Below are 22,606 nucleotides of genomic sequence, written 5' to 3' on the forward strand. Positions count from 1 at the left end.
GAGCAGCGCGTGTGATGCCAGGGAAGGAGCCATTTCAGTGTTTTGCTGAGGGTCACGGCGCAGAGGCTGAAGCAGCCCGGGTGCGGTGAGGAAGTCTGCGTCCCCCCGTCCCACTGCTGGCGACAGGGTGGGTTTCCCCACTCCTGAGCCGACGGAGCGTGGGGGGAAGGTCCCCCAGCGACTCCCCCCTGCCCCAGCACAGCGAGACACGGTTTCCCACGCCGGGGCCGGGACCCGACGCCGCGGCTCCGCCGAGCCCTCGCCCGGCTGCTGCCCCGGGCCGGTTTCCGCAGGTACGGCCCGCAGGGCGGCGGAGGCCGGGTCGCCTCTTCCGCAGCCGTCCTGTCCCGCCCCGGGGAGGCGGCAGCGGCCGCCTCCGGCCACACCTGCGGCGGCGGCGGCGGGAGCGCCCGAAGCTCCGCGCAGGAGGCCCGGCGGCACCATGACGGTGGGTGCGCGGCTGGGCGCCAAGGCGAGGGGCAGGTACTCCCGCCGCGGGCCCGGCGACGACCAGGTCTCCATCCTGCCCGGCGAGGAGGAGGAGGAGGAGGCGGCGGCGGCGACGGCTGGGGGCAGCGCGGGGGCTCCGCGGCCGGCGGCGCCGGAGGAGGAGGAGGAGGAGGAGGAAGAAGGCGCTGCCTCCAGGAAGGTGCGCTTCGCCCTCCTGCCCGACTCCTACGAGCCGCTGCGTCCGCCGCGGCCCGCCGGCAAGCGGCCCTACGGGCAGCGGCTGAGGAAGTACGGCAAGGTGAGGGCAAGCGCTCCCGACCGGCCGCCGCCCGGGGCAGCCGGAGCGGGGACCCGCGGCGGGGGGGGCCGGCTGGTCCGAGGGGCTCTCGGAAGTCCCCCTTGTCCTTCGGGGCGTTTCAGGCGCCGGTGCTTAGCGCCCTGGCGGGGCTCAGCCCTCTGGCTGGCGCTGGCTCTTGCCGGGGAGGAGCCGGTCGCGCTGGGGAGAGCACGGCACCGACCCTCGCCTGGATCAAGGAGCAGAAAATCTGCCGTTTCGGGAGTGAAAATGTCACTAAGCTGATCCATGTGATGGGTATTTTGCCTCACTTTGTCCTGCGTTTCCCTCGGCGTCGTTGTTTTGACACCATTTCTTAAAACTTCCAGTTAATTAGCCTGCTTTTTTTTTTTCTTTTTCTACTTAAGTGACCCAAAGAAAGGGTAATAAAATACCTCCAGTGCGCTCATGTGCCAGTTTGCCTTCTAGGTGTCCCCCGAAAAGCACTGGTATGAGTTAAAGAAAAAGTGCAGCGTGTTCTTCATTGTGTAACTACTCTTTTGGCTCCAAATTGTTCTTTTGCTTTCCTGTGTGGAAAGTCACAAGTCCTGCAGTCTGGTGATTGTTTTTTTTTTTTCTTCCCTCCCTGGAGGGCAGGTGCCTTTAATTACAAAAGTGCTATTTGGAGGAATTCGATTATTTTTCTGTTGTTCATGTCACTTCAACATAGCTTAGGTATGTCTTGTGTACTTGTAGCAAAAAATAGTTTCTGTGTTAGCAGGAAAAACCTGTCTGGAATCTTTTCCTAACTGGAGAGATTACAGATGTCAGTATGAGACCTGGCTTTCTACCGCATTCTTTAAAAGAAATGATCATTTTGTTAAAGATATGCTTGCTATGTCAGACATGCAGAAATGCCAGCTAGCTTGGCAAAGTTACCCTAATTTTGAAATTCACCGAATTTACACGGCATGGTCATGAGTTGCCTCACAAATACTACTGTTTCATAAAGAGATGAATAGCATATTTCATTCTTTCCTGATGGATTTGATACTTCGAGTTTCCAACATGGTGATTTCCAAGTCAGCGTAAACACATGTAGTATGAAGCAGTCGCAAGTCCGGAGAGCTTCCAGCGCAGGCTTGGTTTATACAGAGCAGTTTGGTGAGCACGGTTATCTCGCAGCAGTTCATAAAGTTGCTGATGTGCCATTGCTATACGTGCTGTTGCTATAAGGGCGCCTACAAGAGCGTTTAGAGCGCAGGGTAGTTCTTGAACACTGCGTATTCCCTTTTGCATTGGTCAGACAACATCCCCACGGGGAAGGTTTGCCAGTTTAGCTTTGGCTGTAATGACCACTCGTTGGAAGCGTTGGTGAGGGCCGGGTAGGTGAGTTGCAGGAAGGAGGAAAGAAGTTGCCAGTGTGACATAGTAGGACAGGGGCAGATGTGGGAAGGGAAAGCCAGGCTCTGCGTCTCCTCCTCCGTCCCCAGGCTCTACCCCTGGGTTTGAGCTGCCTTTTTATTCTTGCCATCTTAACTTCCTTCAAGCAAGTTTCTATAGGAGTAAATACAGCAAAATTCAGTTATGCAGTGGCATCATGACAGCTGAAGGCTTTCATGTGCCAGTGCCATTGTAATCCAGCTTTAAGAAATCCCAGGAATATAATAGGTATTGACTATTAAATAATAATTTAAATAATATAATAATATAATAATTAAATATAATTTCATTATATTTAAAAACATATCCTTTGTTTCAGTGTTTTCCATATTGCGAGAGATGATTTTGATCTCGTCCCACACAACCATAAAGTGTTGCTAACAGTTAATTCTGATATTCCTCCCAAACTGGCCACATTGCATCAGTTCCCCAGTAATGACCTGCCATATGAGTAAAAACTATCGAGAGTGAAATTAAAATCAAATTAGGGTTTTTAGTTTAAATAATCTGTAGCAAGCTATCTCTAATGCAGTACATGGATAAGTTCTTAAACGTGTACAGATGTGAAAGTGGGTCAAAACATCCTTATTTTGACCAAAAAAAAACTTGTTTTGACAAAAAGCAATGAAATTTCCATAAAAGTATTCTCAGTGATTTACTGCCATCTTGTTCAGCATGAGTTTTAACAGCTTACGTGCTTTTAAGAGTTGCTAACATACTTAGAACATGTGTGTGTGCATGGGAAACACGTACCTTCACAAACTCAGTGAGAATTTGAACTGATTTCGTTCTTGAACAGAAGCCCACGTAAAAGCCTGGCTTCCTGTGGAGGCTGCATCCGTCGAGTCTAACTATACTCTGTGGGTGTGTATTTCTATATAAAAATAGATGGCGAAATGTTGTTCCGCGCTCAAGCCCTCATTATCTGTGGGAGAAGTTCATTTTCTGGGTCGGTGACATCGGCTGTCGGAATGATTTTATGTGAAGGTATTTTCTATCACCTCTCTTTTTTTTTTATCCCCTTCTCCCGTCTCTCTCCGCAGAACGTCGGCAAAGCTCTGCGGAAGGGATGCCGCTACTTGGTGGTCGGCCTGCAAGGATTAGCGACGGCCTATTCCGCTCCCTTTGGGGTGGCAGCTCAGGTGGCATCCTTCGTCCGCTAGTGCGGCTCCGCACGCCCCACCGGCAAGGACACGAGGCCACTGCTGCCTTCTCAGGATTAAATCTGAGACCCTCCTCTGAAAAACCTCTCGGTCCCAGCCCCCAGAGGTTTTTGCCAGCCCCTTCCCCCAGACTGAGTGCTCTTCTCTGCAAAAACTTCCAGCGCTTTATAAAAATCAGATGGGGTCGAAGAAATGCGAGGATGAGGAAATAATCTTCGACTAATTGAGCTGAAGTTTGTTCTCGGACCTGAGTTGGTTTCCTAAGGCTTTGGGCTATGTGTGGAAGGGAGCCAAGGACGGACGGAAAAGCAAGTAGATGAGGGAGGGAGAAATGATGGGAAGTAGAGGGTGGGAGGGCAGCTGGGGAGGTGGAGATCGGAGTCTGGCTGGTGAGAGGAATTGTCAAAGCAGTGGAGGAAACAGGTAACGAGGGATCAGGAAAAGTAGTCTTTGGTTTTCTGATGTCTTTTTTTTTTATTTATTCTGAGAAGGTTAAGATCATGAGTATACTTAAACGTACACTCGGATAGAAATGGACTGTGGTCTGAGACATGGTGAGCTCTGCTGCATCACTGTTGTTCATCTCAAACACTGGAAATCACGTGCCTTTAAATCTTAAGAGTGACGTAAACATCCAGAGGGAAAATGAGGTGTGTTTGTTTTCTGATTTTGGGGCATTAAGGGTTGACTGTGATTTAACATTTTAAAACTTCTCCTCTGCCGCTGTAAAACCTGCGTAAACTTCTCTTACTGAGAACGGTGTTTATATCTGACATACCTGATTCTGGAAGCTGGGGCTGTAAGAACACCCAGTTCTGTGGTGTTCACCAGGAAAGAAAATGGATTACCAGCTGCATCTGAAAAAAACCACATACAGTGTTTGGTATAAGAATGTACAACCATTTTGTAGAAGAATGGGACCACATAGCCTGCCAGCTCCATCTCCATTTCTGTAGCTAGAGAATGTCAACATCAGGTGGCTCAGCTCAGTGGTGCGGATGGAGCAGCTTCTGTGTCACCCCTCCAGCGATATAAATCTTGTATTGATGATAAAGGCCTTCAAAATTCTATGGGTTTTGGTTTTGGATTTTTTGTTTTCCTACCAGTCTTTTGTGGTAACAGTAAATGGTTTCTTTGGTAGCACTTTCTCTGTATTATAGATCTCTCTAGTTTTGATAATGTTTTTGTAATCAAGGAGTTGACTTATCTGGAAAAAAAACGCTGTCCATTTGCTTTCTTTGCCTTTTTTGAATTAAGGGGTTTGCATATGTCTCAGCAAACCCCGCTGTACTTCTTTTAAATGTAGCAAGTGAAACAAAGGTGGACTTTTTTAATGCTCTTTTCTAACTGGACTGTAAATAAAAGTAATGTGATCCATGTCTTGTGTTTACCTACACACGTAAGTGAGCGCACAAAGGAGGCGTTTCTTAGCAGTGGCCCAAGCAGCGAGGGGAAGCTGCAATGTAAACTTCTCTGTGTTGTTCTGCCCGCGGCCTCAGCGCTTGCCTAGAAGGACGTGGCTGTAGCCCAGACTCCGTGGAAATGCTCGGGAAAGGCAAGGTGTGGAGATGAGGCTGTAGAGGATCTAAGGCTGCACGAGTTGGGGTAGGAATAGCCACAAAGGGATTTTGGTCATTGGTTTCATGCCTTTAGTTGTTTCTCTTGAGCTGCTCTGTGGGGACGTCCTGTCCCTCCGATCTGCCCCACCAGCATGCCAGAGGGTACCGATAACTGCTGTGTCTTCTGCAGTAAGGACAGGGCTGTACTAACACCCACATGCCACACCAGCCTGCGTATTTTGGGATTAACTTTAAACTTTGTTACACCACTCTATGTTTTATAGCAGAGTCATTAACCCTTTTTTTTAAATGACTAAAGCAATGCAGGGGGGAATTTATGTCTCCATTTTTCTGTGTGAAATGAGTGTACACTTATTTATTCATGTGTCTTCTGAATAGAAAGGCTGCTCCCTCATGGCAACACCCAGGGTCCAGCCCATTCAGTGCAGGGACTTTGCACAAAGGTAAACATGAACTTTAGCTCATGAACCACTCGGTGCAGTGGCTACTGCTGACTTTTGCCTGCTGACCTATGGTTTCTGCTCACCTGATGCAACTTCAAGGGAATTACCTGGTTGCCATCCATACAGAACCTGAATGATAGGTAAATGGTGTTCCTGTGTGAGCCTGAGAAAAGAAAAGGTTGATGCATATTGGCGAGTCAGCTTCTGCTGAATGGTGTTTCTAAAATAGACCAAAAAAGAAAGAAAGGAAGAGGGAAGAGAAAGAAAAAGTAAGCCAGTAACCTATGCTATTGCTGTAAATCAGCTGGTGATTTATGCCGGCCTATTTTCCTTCCTCGGAATGAACTGATGGCCCTCACCGATGCTACCAACTCACGCTGCTTACCAGTACTCCTTGAGCAGTAACTCACTCCTCAGCTAGTGGAGCGAATTTCTGAGGCCAAGCCTCGGCCTGAGGGTTTGCTACTCTCTTCACTAGCCCGGCTGACACAGCAGCATCTAGGAGATCTGAATCTGGGGGGTGAGGTTCGTTTTGTTCGTTTTCAGCAGGATGGATGGCAGAGGGCTGTAGTTCCCGTCAGCGGTGGCAGCATCCCTCTGTGCCAGGTCTATGGTGCAAACGAGAGGGACAGGGCAGACAAGGCAGCGCCTTGCTAAACCTTGTCTTGGTGACGTGGGGGACAAGAGGAAACATCCCTCGACCCATTCAGCGTCGGGAGGCAGGTCGTCCCGCTCAGCCGACAAGAAGTGGCGACCTCCACCTGAAGCCGTGCCGTTGTGCGCGAAGTCTGCCAGTGACTTGGAGGGCAGCGAGACGTCGGTGACAGCGAGGAGGCTGGGCTCTCTGCGGTGGCCCTGGCGGCGTGCCGAGCCAGGAGGGCAGTCCAGGATTAACTCTTGGCTTCTGCACGGGCTTTATGTGATCTTGGCGAGGCTGGCCTCGGAGGAGCCACCCCGGCAGGGAGAGCTTTCAACCCATGGGCGCAGGCAGGCTCTTTTATTAAAAGGGGCTTGTCTGCAGCTTGTCTCCAGGTTCCTTTTAGGAATAAAAGAGACATTTGACCGTCTTGTTGACAAAGGTGGGATGCGGTGGATATTACGGTACAGTGGGTGCACGGCTAAGATTTGATTTGACATTTGAGCTGGACGAAACGTGTTCCTCCCTTCAAGTGCATGACGCCTCTACCCGTCGCTTCACCTCACAGGTTTTTGTTTTTGGTGGTGTGCTACTGTGCTATCTGGTTCCTTTCAGATTTCTACCCACCTTTCATCATGTTTTATAACAAATAGCAGGATAAATAAGTTCGGGAAGCTGAATACATGCAAGAGTGGCAAGAAGTAGTCAACTCGTCCAAGCTTCTCTCAGGAATGAACGCCACTAACCTGACAGCCTGGCAAATAATTTTTAAATTAAATCCCTGGCTATTCCTAGTGCCTGCTCATTGAGTCACAGAGCACAATAAAGCTTATTTCTGCTGTTTTTGCCAGAGCATTTAATTACTACTCTGGCTTACCGTAGGTTCTGAGGAAATGGCAAAGGACTTACAGCTATTGTCCTTTGTCCTGCAATGTTAGCAGCGAGGAAACACTCTTGCAGAGCTGGCTTTTGAAGTGCTGTAACCGAGGAGAGCCGTACCACACCACGTCACTTTGGCGCTTCCAGGGTTTTGCCAGTCCCACGCCAAGTTTTACTTCAGGATTGAACAACCTTTCTGTCCTCTGCCTGTCTGTAAGACTGGCAAGGGGACAGGTTTTGTGTTGCGATGCTGTAAAACCAACTACTGGTTTTACAGAAAAGAAACCCTCTTTTTTCTGTGTTCTGAGTCGCTTCTTAGCTAGGCACTGGCCTTTTCTGAGACAAAACTGGTCCTAAAATCTGTACCAGGTTGCTGCAGTTACCTGTACACAGTCTGCTTTGAAAATCCTTTTTCTTCAAGGAGCAGTAGAGAGCCTAAAGAGCTTGTAGATTAATGGAGATAATTAAATTAAAAGTAAGTAAAGGAAGAAAATTATCCCCTTCCTTCTCCTTGTAGGAAATAGTTATCGGGCCTCTTTCAGGGTGAAGTCCAGCCTGAGCTCAGAGAGGGTGGTGCTTCTACCTGAATCCTGCATCTCTTACGAGCAGAGACTCAGGACTCTGGGCTTGTTTAACTGGAGGGAAGACTTAGGAGGGACCCAACAGCAGCTTTTCAGTACCTAAGAAGGGGTTGCCAACAAGATGGAGCCAGGCTCTTTGCTGAGGTCCACAGCCAGACAGCAAGGAGCAACGGTCATAAATTGAAACTGGGGAGTTTCCAGCCAGATATAAGGGGAGGAAAACTCACTAATATGATAATTAAGCGTGAGAAGAGGTTGCCGCAGGAGGTTGGGGAGTGTCTGTCCCTGGAGGCTTTCAAGGCATGGCTGTACAAAGTGCAGAGCAACCCGGCCTGAATTCGGTGTTGACCCTGCTGTGAGCAGGAGGCTGGAGGAGAGACCTTCTGACCACCTTTCCAGCCTGGGTGACTCTCCGAGGCTATGAGTGGGATCCTGCATGATAAGCAGAAAGCTTATATTTACCTCCTGTATGGAGATGTAAAAGACTGATATCCTCACCCTTGCTAAAAGCACAAGACGCTAAGAATAAAGTTTTGCTTCTGATAAGAAGGAGTGACTTGCGAAGATGGCAGCGCAAACTGCCTGAAGAAGTTTGGCCCCCAGCAAGGTTTCCGCTACACTGCACGGTGCCGGCTGAAAGGCAATTGTCCTTTAGTGCCATCTCCTGGGAAAAAATCAGATTTCCAGCCTTGTCAGCCTCGTTGTTCTGCCTCACCTCCTGCAGGGATTTCCTGCCCTCTCCTGGGCTGGCCTCCTGGTTTCTCCAGACCCATCTTCAGGATGTTGGGTCCCAGCAGTGTAACATGTGTCTCTGCATACCAGTGTGTTCTACCCAGTTGAATCCCGAGCCTCCTGTTTGCAAGTGTTTCAAATGTAAAGCCATAGGAACATTGTTCTCGTGCTGGTTTGTTTGGGTTTGTTTTTTTTTTCCTTCAACACCTACAAATTCATTATACTTTGCCCCAAGGTTCTTGCTGTGCCTTAAAAACATTCATTAAGGATGCTTCACTGGAGGGCAGGGGATGAGCCACAGCCACTTCTTGTTTCCGAATATCATCCTCCGCTGGAGAGATCATGGCTGCTTAAGACAGGACGTGTAATTTCAAACGCAGGGGGAACGGAGGACGGCAGGCTGGAATGCCCCCCCGGGAGCTGCCTTGGACCCCAGCTCCAGCACACCGTCTGTACTTGCCTCCTGATGCTTTCTGTATTCCCCTATTTCTGCTGCCCATAAAGCAATCCTTGCTCCTTCCTTTCCTGGGACACTAAACTAGCATCAGATTGCTTTTCCAGCTGTGCCTGAATGAGGGTGGGGACTTTCCTGTCCTCGGTGAATCCCACCCTCCCCTGTCACGCCGCTAAACCGTCGCTGCAGACGTGTGTTAGTCCTTGTGCTGCGGAATAAATGCACTGCTCCCCAGTAAAGCCTCTCCTTCGGTCCTTACCTGCTCTCCCAGATGACGTGCAGCTCTACCCTGACTATTTCAATTCCTAAAGCTGCCTGACTGGTATTATATTCGCCTGGAGAATCGCATTTATGGAAAAAATGGGGAGAACTAGCCTGCATTAGTTAATACTGGGATGAATATTCGCCTGGAACAACCATTTCTGTATTGTCCTGGTGAATTTAGAGAGACTGAAGTTTGGCATTTGACTGGAGGAAATTTTTCAATTTATCCTCCTATATGACTGGACAGTGAACAAAGTAGCCTACCAACTTGCCTAGCTTTTATGTACTTACGATTCTCTGTGTAGGAAAAGCCTCACAAAAAAGATCCCCTTACCTCATTGCTCTGAGTCCATTAAAAGACATCTATCATTAATGACTTTATTTTTAATTCTATCCTTGCAAATTATTCGCCTGAGATTTTTCCCTACATGAATTTCACTGAGCTCATTTCTAGTGCATGACTCACTGAACTCTGATTTCCTTGAAGATTACAAAAGGAAACAGCAATGCTTTTATCCTCCCCTCCTCTCTGTGAAGGACTCTTTTGAATTTATTGTTTGTTCTAAATTTGGAAGAAGGATATAATCTGTGGGGGTGGCTGTAATATAGTTTTTATCATATCTTGCTGAAATCAGCATAGGATGACTGCATACTTTGCAGTGCCATCCCCTCATTCCTGCCTTTTGCTGAATTAGCAAACAGTCACTGGAAAAATAACTGCCGTGTCCCTGGTGTGGGCATTTCATCTCTTTTCCTTTGCTGAGACAAGTCCAGCCTACATTTAGCTCCATGCAAACACCCTGTCACCCAACCTAGCCAGCATTTTGCTGTCTCTGTCACTGTGATTTTTTTTTTTTTTGGTAATGTCCATGCAAATCTCCCCTCAATGCAGTATTTTATGCCTTTCCAAACTACAGCACTGTGCACATATCTGAAGACCTACAGGACCACAAGTGACTTGTCTATTTTTTAATAGAAACAAGCAAAATTCTTTAAATCTTGCCTTGTCATTCACCTTTCTTAGTCCTCTGATTGAGCCACTGCTACAAGAATCTAGGTTTGTCTCTGGAAGAATTATCTCCAATTGCCCACTGCATCTGAAGGCGGATATGTCATTATTTTTCCATAAAATTTCTTCCACCTGAAAATTTGACACTATGCTTTTCCAAGATACGCCAGCATCACCCGCTTCCGTAACCGAGAGAGCCTGGCTCTCTTTGACGCTGCAAATCCTCCCTCTGATCAGACACATTTTAAGCAGCCTGAGCCAAGGACCTCATGCGGCGAATTTCAGTGCAAGTGCCCCGAAGTTTGATAAAGGTACAAGCAATTGAAAAGACGGTCATGTCCTTTTAAGTGCAAGCTTACTGTGCCCGTTCTGGCTACGGCAAATAAGCTCTGTCACAGAAGAGGCTGTGTTTGGATGGTAACAAAAGCAGGACCTACGTTTTGTCTGAATAGCTCTACTCCCATTGCTTTATAGCAGGAAGAAGTCGGTGGCTCCTAGGTAAGCCCAGGTGTGCCTGGGCTGGAGGGTTGAACAAACCTACGGGTCAAGCTATTTACGGGAGGCTTTCTGGGAGGTGCCTGCTGTGTGGGTGAAGAAGGCTTTTCTCAAAGGCTGCAGTCTTAGACCTGAAACGTTGAGCCGTAACTACGCTCTCTGCAGCCCTTTCCAATTTTCTGTTCCTTGTGTCACAGCAGGAGAGGAGAGATTATGCAGATGCTGCCGCCTTCTGTTATTCCTCTTTAAGCTCCTTCATGCCGTAGTCTTCAAGAAGAGTCAGGGCTGAATGTAACAGCTGCTTTTCAGGGTTGGTCTGAAAAAAATCTCCTTTCGCTCCAGGGAGCGAAAGTTTAAGATCCTTCTTGGATTTAGAAATAATTTTCTCTCTAAATTAATACGCAAATACTAGCAAAGGCTAGTTATTTCTGAATTTAGTTAACAAATCCTTCAAACTGAAAGATACTGGGTTTGTACACCGTTGTGCTGCCTGTAACGTGTAAATAGGGAGGAGCTGTACCTATTCACAACATCATCATGCTATGTAAGTTCACACTCCTCCAAATTCTCATGCTGGTAAAGCATATATATACACTCCAGACCTGTTTTTTTCTGGCACCCTGAAGAAGGGAGCAAGCAGTAAATAATCCAAAATGTTTTTCTCTTATTCCAAATCCTGTCATTTTGATGTCTCAGACTGAAGTTTGGAGGGTGAAAACTTTCTGCGTTTTGTGATTTGCACAGTGGAGAATATGACCAGTGCTCAAGAAATCACAGAAGATAGTTACCCATTTTTGCCTTACACTTGTGAAAATAAGCAGAAATGTTCATTAGGAATGCCTTATTTAAAAAAAAAAAACTTGTGGCCAGCATAAACATTAACAATTTTTCATGTATTTATTTCATTTAATGCATTGCTTTTATTGTTAGATTTGAAAAACAGCTTGCATTTTTGTGCTTTTTTTGCCTTTAGTACTTACGTTCATTTGTTTTGATTTACGCTTGTAAGCGCTGGTTATCAAACAGTGCCTACTAATTAGCAGTCATTGCAGGTTTCTCGAACATTTGCTAATATATTAGATTGTCTGGTTCCCCTTAGAGCGTTTTTCTGCTCCTGTGGGTGTGGTTGCAGAGTAAAGATCTCTGTGTGAATTCAATTAAATTACAAAATACTGCTTCCATGTTAAATGAGAAGATTAACTGAGAGCGTGCAAGTGCTCTCAGTCTGCTCAGCAGGGCTGGCGCTCCTCTCATGTCCGTGGCAGCATCATAAAAGTCATCACGAGTACTTATTTTTGACTCAGTGGGTCAATGATGTGAAGGTGGTGAGGGAGGTCTGGCCAAACCAGACCAAGCAGTTTAGCACCTGTGATTTACCTGCAAGAGGGGGGATCCCAGGGGTATGGAGGACAGGGCGTCTCACCATGGGTGAATGGTCACAGCCCGCCTGTGCTGCAGCGGGACGGCGTGTGGTGTATTCAGGCTTGCTGCCGGGCAGCTGCAACAGCAGCCAGAAGCAATGGAGCAAGAAAAGCCCACGTGTGAGGAGATCGGCCCTGCTGGAGATACCCCTCGAGTCTTCCCTGCATCGGTCCCCTCTCAAGTGTGCCAGTTCTGCCTCATTTCAGACTGGCCGTTTAGGGTTACAAGCGGGAGCAGGAGGGGAGGGCTGTACTGGTGAACGGAAGAGGAAATCTGCAGCGTTTGGCACAACTCCCTGTCCTCCCAGATGTCCTGGGGAGTGCTTACCGGGACTCCCATGATCTTGAGGCCAGACAGTGTGACTGAGCAGGATGGAAAGGAAGCAACCTGCAGAAGATCCCCATGCTACAGACATGAGACAGGTAACTTATCTCATAAAAACGCCAGTTTTCTCAGTACAGTAGCGTAAGAAGGGGTTTCCAGTGATGTGGAAGGTGATCAGGTGGCGGACTATCTCTGCATGTGCCTCCCACACAGTCCAACAGCAGCACAAGGCTCTGCTGACCAACAGTTAATCTCCAGAATCAACTGGGCTTGTTCCAGGGGCAAATGCAAAATGAACAGCAAGTCAGTCCTGCTTATCCTTGGTGTTGTGGCCTCCTTGTAGAAGGAGGAAGGTCTCAAAACCCATGAATGGCATTAGGGCATGATTTAAACAGCAAAGTGGTAAACAAAAGGGCAAAGGGATTGCCTTCCATCCTGTCCTTTCCCAAAGCTAATGTTATCAGAGACCTTCACCCCAGAATCAGTTAGTAAAATGAGAATAACAGGGAACAACTACCCAAGATGGTTGGGAGACCACTCAAGTAATACCAAGCAACCTGATGAGGAATGTAGATTTTACTCCCTTCTGCACCACAGATGTTCAGGTAGACTGTTAGCGTCCCAGCACAGCTGCCTGCGCAGCAACCCCCCATCTGAAAAACACAGGCAAAGAAATCTGCAGAAAAATCAGGTTTATTTCCCTTCTCTGCTACAGCAATGACCATGCCCCTGTGCTCAGGTAGAAGATGTCCGTCTCTTTGGCACTCTTTGCTTCATGCTTTCATGCCCACAATCATATCATGGACCTTTTGGTTGAGGGCTCCTCCATGGACTCCCTTCTTGCCCATGAGAAAGATCAGGGCCTTGGGGGTCTTCCCAATAAGATGGATCTGCTGTCACTGCCTTTGCTTCTGACATCCATCACGTTGTCTTCATCCACCAGCAGGTTGACACGAATCACACTGCACTTTTTGTCAGCTACAGTGATTCCTGTTAGCAGGAACGTTTTCCGATCCTGGTCCATGATCAAGGCCACTTCTTGAGGTGAGATGGCTGCGAGGAGCCCTCCTGGCTTGGCTGCCGAGACAGACTTGTTGTCAGAGAGGCCCACGATAGCCACATCTTCAATGTTCCTGTCCACCAGGATGCCGCTGATGTCGTACTTCCAGTAATCCATTGTGGCCGTGCTGTCCAAATCTCTCAGAAATGCCCACGACCGAGTTTCCCCGTGTTCTGCCAGGTGGCACTTTGGTCTCGGCACACTGATCCCGCAAATGTCAATTTGCTGGTTTGACCTTCAGATCCTTGCAAGCCTGAATGGGGGAGCTGGGGGAAACCAACAGCCAAGGCTTTTCCTTTGCCTGTGCGGAGAGAACAGTGACCATAGCAGCGTTTGCCACTCCAGCCTGTTCTATGATGTATTTGCCTCGCAGCTGGGTGTCCCACAAAGGCACTTCCCCGTGACGCTGCCAACAAGAAGGAAGCTCCTTGGGGGGGGGTTGTCTCACGAGTTTGGTACCAGGCAGCTGGCATGGGCAGATGCCCCAAGGTGGCCAAATGGCACAGGACGCCCCCACTCCAACCGCAGGTGCCGCCATTTGCCACCCCCCCACCAGCTCTTCGCCTCCAGCCACCTTTCCCCCTTCTTCTCCGAGTCAAACCAAACGTCTGAATTTCACACACTCATGTATTCCTACACAGTTCATACTTCTCCTGCCACACTGCTTTTAATAAAAGCCCAGATATTAAAAGAAACGCATTTGCTGCCTTGTATTTTGTCAGGCTGGAAACTGTCAGCGTGCACTCAGTATTTTATCGTCCGCGCTGCGATCGCACTCTTTCTCCCACACGCGGCTTTGGCCCCGCGGAGGCCTCGGCCTGGGGCAGCGGGCAGGTGCCGAGGGAAGCCCCGCAGGCAGCGAGGCCCGTTAGGCGCCAGGCGCGGCGGGACGGAGGGGGGCGGCCGCCGGCCCTTGGCCCGCCCCCGGCCACAGCCCCTTCAAGCGCCGTCGCGGCCGGGGCCCAGTCGCCATGAGCGGGGCGCGGGGCGCGCCGGCCCTGCTGCTGCTGCAGGCGGCGCGGCCGGGCTGGCTGTGGGGGGCGGCGGCGCTGCTGGCGCTGGGCGCCATGCTGGGGGCCTGGCGGTGGGCCGGCGGGCGGCGGCGGAAGGCGAGGGGCCGCTTGCAGCGGGTGGGGACGGTGTTGAGCCTCTTCGTGTACCCGGTGAAGTCGTGCCGGGGGGTGGCGGTGCGGCGGGCGCAGGTGACGCCGATGGGGCTGCGGAGCGGGGAGCTGCGGGACAGGTACGGCCGGGGCGAGCTGGGGAGCGGGGCGAGGCGCGGTGCTCCAGCCCGGCCCGGGCCGGGGGCAGGCCCAGCTGCCAGGCCTGCGTTCTGGTTCCACGTTTGCTAGATGTTTTCCTCACCACCTTTGAGGAGGCACCTGTTGTGCTGATACCCTATACCCGGTGCCAGTCTTGGAGCGTTGTTCAACGTGTTTCTGTCCTCTGTCACGCTACAGGTTTTGGCTTGTGACCAAGGAAGATGGGCAGATGGTTACCGCTCGCCAGGAGCCACGGCTGGTCCTCATTTCTGTCAGCTGTGAAAATGGGCATTTGACTTTGGATGCCCCAGAGATGAAGAAGCTGTCCTTGCCTATAAAGCTCCCCAAGAAAAATCCTGTGCAGAACTGCAGGTACTGAAGAAGGAGGGTTTTCCCTCCCTTCTCTCTAAATACTGTCTCTCACTTACATGCTTTACTTCTCAAGACTGTGTGATGGTTTGCGTTTTCTTATGCAGAAATTGGAGGGCAAAAGTTGGGCGTCTCTGCTGCTTTTCTGTGGGGGTCTGTCTCTCCATTTGCATCATGGAGAGAGACTTCAGACCAGGGCGTGTAGTGACAGGACAAGGGGCAATGGTTTTAAACTAAAAGAAGGTACGTTTGGATTAGACGTAAGAAAGAAGGTTTTTATGCTGAGGGTGGTGAGGCACTGGAATGGGTTGCCCGCAGAAGTTGTGGATGCCCCATCACGGGACGTGTTCAGGGGAGGTTGGGCTAGAGGATCTTTAAAGGTCCCTTCCAACCCAAACCATTCTGTCATTCTGTGAAATTCTCTGCCATGTGTTATACAGGAGACCAGGATCGATTGTCGTAACAAAAGGTCTAGTTTTAATCTGCTAAACACTAGTGAAAACAAATCTCAGGAAAAGATGAAACAATATTCAACAAACATACATCTGCCAAATGAACTGTGATCTTCAGTCTTCACAGACTGTCGTGTTTACTCATTTATGTTTACTTCTAGTGTTTTCATTTTTGCTTTTGTGAGCAATTGCATCTCACAGCCTCAGTCATGCATACTGGTATTTCTTGGTCACCACTAGTATATGCATCAACATTTTTGGACACATACTGGCCATTTGAAGTTGGTGAGATGTCGGGGTTTAGATTCCCTCACCCCTGTCTGTAGGCGTTTAACTGAGGTGCCTGAATTAAAAACTTGGTTGCCTGAGGCTCACTCTGTGGTCACAGGGGAAGGACAGGCATCCCCAGAGAGCAAGTCATTCCCTGTAGGTGCTACCTCAAAGGGATTTCAGGTGAACGGGTTACAAACATAGTCATTTAGCTGCGTGTCTAGAGTTTTGTAGTATGAATGCAGGCTTTGTTATTTTATCCATGTATTGAAATCCGTGCTGGAAAATTGCCAAGGGGAAGCAGAAAACTTTTTCTCTGCTAAAATGTCAATTAAAATGTTAAGACTGTGTAGTCCTGGTCTTAGCCCCTAAAAAGATACTGGTAAGTATTTTTCCTTTGGGTAGCAGAGAAGGTTAATGAACCAGCTGCTATAATTAAAACTAAGAGAGTGCTGGAAAGGAACTGCATTCGCTAGCTTTTAGCATAAATCTGTTGCTGTGGAAACCCTTGATCAGCATAGCTCAGTATCTCTGTTTATACAAGGCAGGTGCAAGTTACAAACGATAGCATTGCTCATGAAGAAACAGGAGAGTCTTTTAAAAATCTGACTGTAATGTGTTTGTGTTAGCCAATGACACACACTACAAAAACATGCAGTTTTCAAGACGTTATTTTTCTAAAATTTGTTGTGCCATTAGAAAAATATTTAAATAGACTAAATACACTTCAGGAATGAAAAATTATCTTGGCTTTTCCAATTTTAGACCTCAGTGATTTGTTCTTCTCTTGATTTTTTTTTTTTCCTTTGCCTTAAACTGTTGCACACTCTGGCTTTAATATTGCTAGAATTTATGAATGCAAATAAGCAAAAGTTAGATGCATGTAAATGGACTTTAAGTTACCAAGTTGCCTGGTATTGTAGGTGGTGTCATAGGATGTGAAATTTGCAATACCCATAGTTAAACGTTGCCTTTTACTTCTCTGGAAGAATCCTGAGGTTTTGTGTGACTCTACTGTGCTTAAACAGTTTACCATTTGTCAGCTCAAGGCTGATTCTTTCTGATCTATTCAGCCTTTTTTAAGAATGAGGTTTGGGAATAGTACTATATTCAGGCAAATGAAGATTTGGCTTTTGCTCTGAGATTCTTCCCTTCCAGCTTGTGTGTGGGAGTAGCTGTCTTACTGCACGATACGCTCTGCCAGCAAGGCCCTCTGCGCAGACTTGTATTTATTCTGCCACTGGGCGAGCGCGATGCCTTCACATTGGTGCTGGCTCGTGCCCGGGAGTTTGGAGCTAAGGCAATGCAATAGTGTGTCTGGCTGCAAAAGGCTGTGCAGATGCTAATCTTTAAACCTGGTAAATCCAGTTGGAGATTTTACTTGGCTATTTAAAAATGCTGTGGTTTTGGGGAGCCAAACGTAGGACTGAAGCCATTGTGTAGACACAGTTTCTGTTTGTGCAAATAATATGCTTCAGGGGTTTTACAGCCCTCAGGTTAAGACGACTCTGTTCTTCATTTGTGCCCTTTGTCCGTACATGTTGTGATACTTAAATTGCACAATGTATTCCTGTGGATCCCTATGCCACCGAGTGCTTAGGATAGATCTGCTTCATGGCTGGAAAACAGTAGTGTTGGAAGCTGTAAGACCCTCACCTCTGTGATGCCAGCCAGAAGGCACACAGGGACTGAGAGAATGGAGGGAAGAGAAAGGCAGTTGAATGCTGTATGGGGCAATGGCATTAGGCCCAACCTGTGCCACAGAGTTGATACAGGGATCCCAGCAAACAGAGCAGGAATATTGCTGACAGCACTCTGATGATTCATTTCTCCCCCACATGAGTAAAGGAGGGCTTCGAGGAACTGGGCTCAGGCTAGATGAACTGTCTGGGCATCTCTCTGCTTTAAGCTGTCCTGGATATGATTGTGGAGGTGGAGGAAACTGCAGTGCATTTGGGTCAAAATTGCTACTTTGAAGAGAGTAGTAAAGCTTCAACACCAGTTGTGAACAGTTTATTGGAAGATTGAGGTTTACTTTTCCTTGCCAGGAAAGCGCTCCTTGCGTAAACTTGTTTGTATTCTGCTGCCAGTGGCTTTTTATGTCCCATGGACTTTGCTTTCATTATAAATGTTTAACCTCAGGTAGAATACAAAATAGCTCAGCTTCTTAAGTTTGAGCTTAAGAGTTCCATTCAGCTCTGGCTAAACTTTTACAGCACTAAAATGTTAAGGAAGCCTTTCTTCAGAATCAGGGACATTTATAACTAATAACATTTATAAAAATCAATTACAGCAACAAACCACATCCTTTCAAACTATCGTTTGTTTTCTGCAATTCATTACCTTTCAGTTGATTTCTGGGCAAATCTTTTGGTGTTGCAGTTGCGTGCAAATGCAAGAGTAGACCCTTTTTTTGCTTGAAAGTGTGGCAAACAGGTAGGTTTGTTACTGGTCATTGATGTGACAGCTCTGGGCGCCTATGGGCTATGTCATGGCTCATTCTTTCGCCAGCTGCTATCATCCGGCCATATCCATGTTATTTGGCTTCCAAAACAAGGTGACCATAAGGAGATTGCACACTGGGAATGATCCTTATGCCAAATTCAGAAACCAACTTCCATCTCGTTATAATTCAGGCAGTTTGTTGACTGTATCTTCCTACTACTTTAAAACAAGTTGTTTGCTTCTGAATAATAAGCATGCTTGAGACTTCAGCTTTCCAACTAACTTGCTGGTGTCTCTTGTGATCCTTCAGGGTGTTTGGATTGGATATCCAAGGCAGGGACTGTGGAGATGAAGTGGCTCAGTGGATCACCACTTTCCTGAATTCAGAGCCATATCGACTGGTGCACTTTGAGCCCTCCATGGTGCCGAGAAAGTCAAAGGACATAGTAAACCTTTTCCGAACCACAGATGAGGTAAATGAATGTTCTTTTTCTCAGAAGTACTTTCCTTTAACCATTTCCCACCCACCCATCAAAACCTGCCCGTTTCGTCATTGGCGATTGAGCCCAGTTTAGCAAGGTGTGTAGTCATGTACTTAAACCATGTGAATATTGTCCTTTTCTATGATGGGATGACTTGCTTAAATTTTACTTTAAATCTGTTTTAAGCTATTGAACATTCACAGCTAAAGAGTGTGATACTGATATTTGAAGAGGAACTATTACACTGCGGAATAGGATTCCTTTTGTGCCTTAGCAAATAGAAAGAAGTTACATTTTTAAAGATGTTTTGATGGTGTAATCTGTATTGCATAGAAAACCTTCATTCCCTATCCCTTGTTAGGTCTAGGAGTGTGCTGATACAAGTTGTGTACCTTGTATCTTGTTTAAAGGAACCATGCTTAACCCAGGGCTCTGTATTTGTGGGCCTAGGAATTAAAATCCAAAGAAGGTTACAGGGGTTTCATCTCTTGCTTTCTGTGGGAAGAGGCTTGAAGGTGTGGTATTAGAGAAAGTGAATGCAGGTAGGGAAAGGAGATGCCATGCTTAGATGTCCTCATACCACTGGAGCCATTGATGCCCTTCTTTTTGTCTGAAAAACTGTCTCGTGTGAAGATGATGTACCTGATGAGTGCAAACTTTTTAAGAAAATACAAATTGTGAGTACCTTGCCTTACTGATTGTGATGCTGTTTTCTATAGGGCATGTGTTTTGCTTGTTGTTGCACAAAGAGAAGGTATATTCAATAATGGACTTTTACACATATGCATTTACTATGTAACGGCACCGAGACCAATACAGAAGACTAGATTTTGGCAAAAGGGATGTCAGATAAGGGCGGGTGACATTCAAGAATCCCAGCATGAAAAGGGGACAGAACTGTTTGTATAGTTATTTCAACACTCATCTTGTAGTTGTAAAGGCATGTACAAGAGGGAGGAAAGGATAATATGAGAGAAAGACATGAAGAGGGCTATACACTAAAATTCCTGCCAAAATTTCTCTCCCTTTTTTTTTTTTTTTCTTTCCTGTGGAACTGGCATATATAGGAGTTTTCTTTTAATATTGTTCATTGGCCTTGTTTGCTAAAAGCCCTCCCGCTTCTAAGCAAACTTAGGCTGATGAATGGACAGTTGCAATTTAGTATTGCTATTCTGTATGTGCAATTCCCTCTGGTGTTGTGATGAGATAGATTCATTATATAGAAAAATCCACTTAGCTGATTACAGTCAACCAGATAAGTTCAGCAGGTCCACAAACATCTTAAGTACCTTTCATAACTTGACATGTTTTACTGGTATACTTAGTTCCATCTGTAACACCCAGAATAAATGTCTGGGACATGCATACAGTATTATTTTGTAAGAAGTTGTGGTAGCTTATATAATTTTGGTTTAGTTCTATAAATGGAAGTCTCTTTTTACAATTTGAGCAAATGAAACTTGCCGTGGTTACTGAAATAGGAAAGGGCATGTTATTTTACTTGTTAACCTGCTTCCAGGAAAATTAAAACCTGAATGCAGCAGCCTAACAGTCAGGCTAATATGTGGCCACTGATTCCAACATATCTGTCCTTTTGCCGTTCAGTTACTTTGCTCCCGTGCTCTTACAGCAGCCTTAGGATTTGTTTGTGTTTGTTTATGTAGGTTGCCTATCCTGACTGTAGCCCAGTCTTGATCCTCTCGGAAGCTTCACTGGAAGATCTAAATACCAGGCTGGAGAAGAAAGTTAAGATACAGAACTTCAGGCCAAATATTTTTGTAACAGATTGCAGTGCTTTTGAGGAGGTAAAATAACTGTCTTAATAAATGCCTTTTTGAAGGCTTGGCTGTGTTTCTTTGTAACTCAATTTCCTTGTGTGATGGTGCCTACAAGGATGAGGAAAGCTTCTGTTCTGTGATTTTTACAACTGGATTCCAGAGAGATACTGCTTCTGCTCACATCAGTGCATGTGAAACATTGAGGGAAGAGGCAAGTCTCTGAATGCTTATTTAGCTTAGCAAAGCATACGTGTATTTAAATGACAGGCTTGCTACTGAAGGCTCATTTTTAAGTCTAAAGTAGGGAAAGCTATGCATGCTATAATTGATCAATTAATGATACAAATGAACAAGTTGTACATTGACAGTGTGACGTTTTATAGCCTTTGGCACAAGTGTAAAAGTCACCCTTGCGATACTACAGTCTATCACCGCACCTCTGACAATATTCTAGTAGTTCAAAAAACACTATCTAGGAAGGTATCTGGTGATGAAATCAACTAGTGATGATGGCTTTTAAGTGCTTTTATGTCATGTTGCTGTTTTTCCAGAGAATTTGCTCTGGATAAATCTGGTAATTTCCCAAATCTAAGAAGTTCCTAAAATGGGAATGGGTTTTTGTCTTCCAGGAAAGATTGCAATAAGAAGCTTGTGTAGATGAGAAATGAAAACTTACTTCCACTAAAAATCTCCTTTCTGCAAAAACGGTGACTTATCAGAGGTCACAGATCAGTTTGTCACGCATGCAGTAAGAATGAGCTTGCTTTAGGTTCAGACAAGTGCACACTACAGAAGGGGATTTATTACTTGTGTATCTTTCTTGCCAGATGTAATTACTAGTGGGTCCTGAACTGGATAAATTCAGTGACAGTAGGGTTTTCATTACAATAGTACCATAATATAACTGTACTTGTTTTGAAAGTGCGAGTAGAGGTGATCATCTGGAATGGTACTGCTTCTTCTAAGAATGACTGTGCCACTCCTGGAAGAAGGGTTGCATGGGGATATGTCTAATCTGTGCATAATGTTTACCTTCCCTCAGGACACCTGGGAGGAGATTCTTATTGGCGATGTGGAGATGAAAGGGACAGTGTGTTGTGCCAGGTAAACATCTGAGACTGTTATTTTATATAGATGTGTATAGATTTATGATAAGAAGCCGTTATTGATTTGGCAATGTCTGTCATTGCAGGTGTATTTTAACAACTGTTAACCCAGACACTGGGGTCCTGGACAGGAAGGAGCCCTTGGAAACACTGAAAAGGTTGTAAAAATACCAGTGCTTCTTAGGCTGTGGGAGTGGATTTAGGCTAGATCCCAACAGATGTTAAACTAGCGTTTTAAAAGTGGTTTGAAGTATGCGTGGGACATAATAATGTAGTGTAAAGGTCTGTGTATATTGGCTTCCATTCTACTTTCTGCAATTCTATATGGTAAGAAAATTCAGGAAGTTCTCTCTTCTGTCTTGCAAACTTTACATTCCCTGTCCCTTTCATCTCTGCTAGGGTGAATGCCTGGGGTTACAGGTATTTAAGGTATTTAAAGGTCTAATTTTGCAACTTTGGCACTTCTTTTTATAAAGTCTTCTGTATGTGTATCATACATGGGCGTGTGAATACTATCAGGCTTTTTTTTTACCCTCCATTTGAACTGCTTGTTTCTCTTAATTATAATATTTACTTAATTTTTAGTCTAGTATAGTCACCAAAACAAGGCTTTGCTGTTCAATGTCCTCTCTCTCTCATCACTGATAATTTGATGTTTAGAATTTGCTACCACTGATTCTAAGGAAGTGCTCTCTCTCTGCAGTTACCGCTTATGTGATCCTGCTGAGCAACACATATACAAATCCAGCCCTCTCTTTGGAAGATACTTTGCTATTGACAAAACTGGAACGATTCAAGTTGGAGATCCTGTGTACAAGATGGTCCAGTAATGAGAGAGACTTTGATCAGAAGATGCCTTTTCACTTTGATATGCAAATTGTTTTCCCATGAACACAGTCACCAGCATTTTTCTTATTCTTTGCAATATTTGTTGTGCTGTGCTCCTTTGTAAGGTGCAGGGGGGTGTTTGAGGCTATGAAGTGCCAGTTATTTCAGATCATGTCATCTACTAGCAGATCTGCAGCAACCATGTCTTTAGTTTTTTCTGGAGGCTGTGATAGAAGAAACCCTAATCCAAGGCAGACTTCACAGCACTACTGAGAGTATCACACCTCCTAAAATTTTATGTCAAGCTTGATATCAGAATCCAAAATTATGTATGAGAGCTTTGCATTGTGTATTAGGTATGTTCAGTGCCTATAAAGAACCACAAAAACAATCATGCCAAATGC

The 22,606-nt window shown here is 46.3% G+C and overlaps 3 protein-coding genes across 3 annotated transcripts; 2 read left to right on the plus strand and 1 right to left on the minus strand.

Annotated features, from left to right (window-relative positions):
- Positions 1-247: 247 nt before the first annotated feature.
- LOC309403058 (required for drug-induced death protein 1) lies at positions 248-4,092 on the plus strand. The gene is made up of 2 exons (XM_081997061.1): positions 248-748; positions 3,211-4,092. Exons 1-2 carry the CDS (start codon positions 443-445, stop codon positions 3,328-3,330), a joined length of 426 nt encoding a protein of 141 aa, XP_081853187.1. The 5' UTR covers positions 248-442; the 3' UTR covers positions 3,331-4,092.
- Positions 4,093-13,006: 8,914 nt separating this feature from the next.
- Positions 13,007-13,327, minus strand: PFN3 (profilin 3; the record flags this gene model as incomplete). Its single annotated transcript, XM_081998595.1, has 1 exon — positions 13,007-13,327. One exon carries the CDS (start codon positions 13,325-13,327, stop codon positions 13,007-13,009), a length of 321 nt encoding a protein of 106 aa, XP_081854721.1.
- Positions 13,328-14,128: 801 nt separating this feature from the next.
- Positions 14,129-22,204, plus strand: LOC309403401 (mitochondrial amidoxime reducing component 2-like; the record flags this gene model as incomplete). Its single annotated transcript, XM_081997518.1, has 7 exons — positions 14,129-14,453; positions 14,671-14,844; positions 18,319-18,481; positions 20,155-20,295; positions 21,311-21,372; positions 21,461-21,532; positions 22,078-22,204. Exons 1-7 carry the CDS (start codon positions 14,182-14,184, stop codon positions 22,202-22,204), a joined length of 1,011 nt encoding a protein of 336 aa, XP_081853644.1. The 5' UTR covers positions 14,129-14,181.
- Between the last annotated feature and the right edge of the window lie 402 nt (positions 22,205-22,606).

Source organism: Phaethon aethereus (assembly GCF_964289735.1).
Source record: "Phaethon aethereus genome assembly, chromosome: 3".
Taxonomy (NCBI): domain Eukaryota; kingdom Metazoa; phylum Chordata; class Aves; order Phaethontiformes; family Phaethontidae; genus Phaethon; species Phaethon aethereus.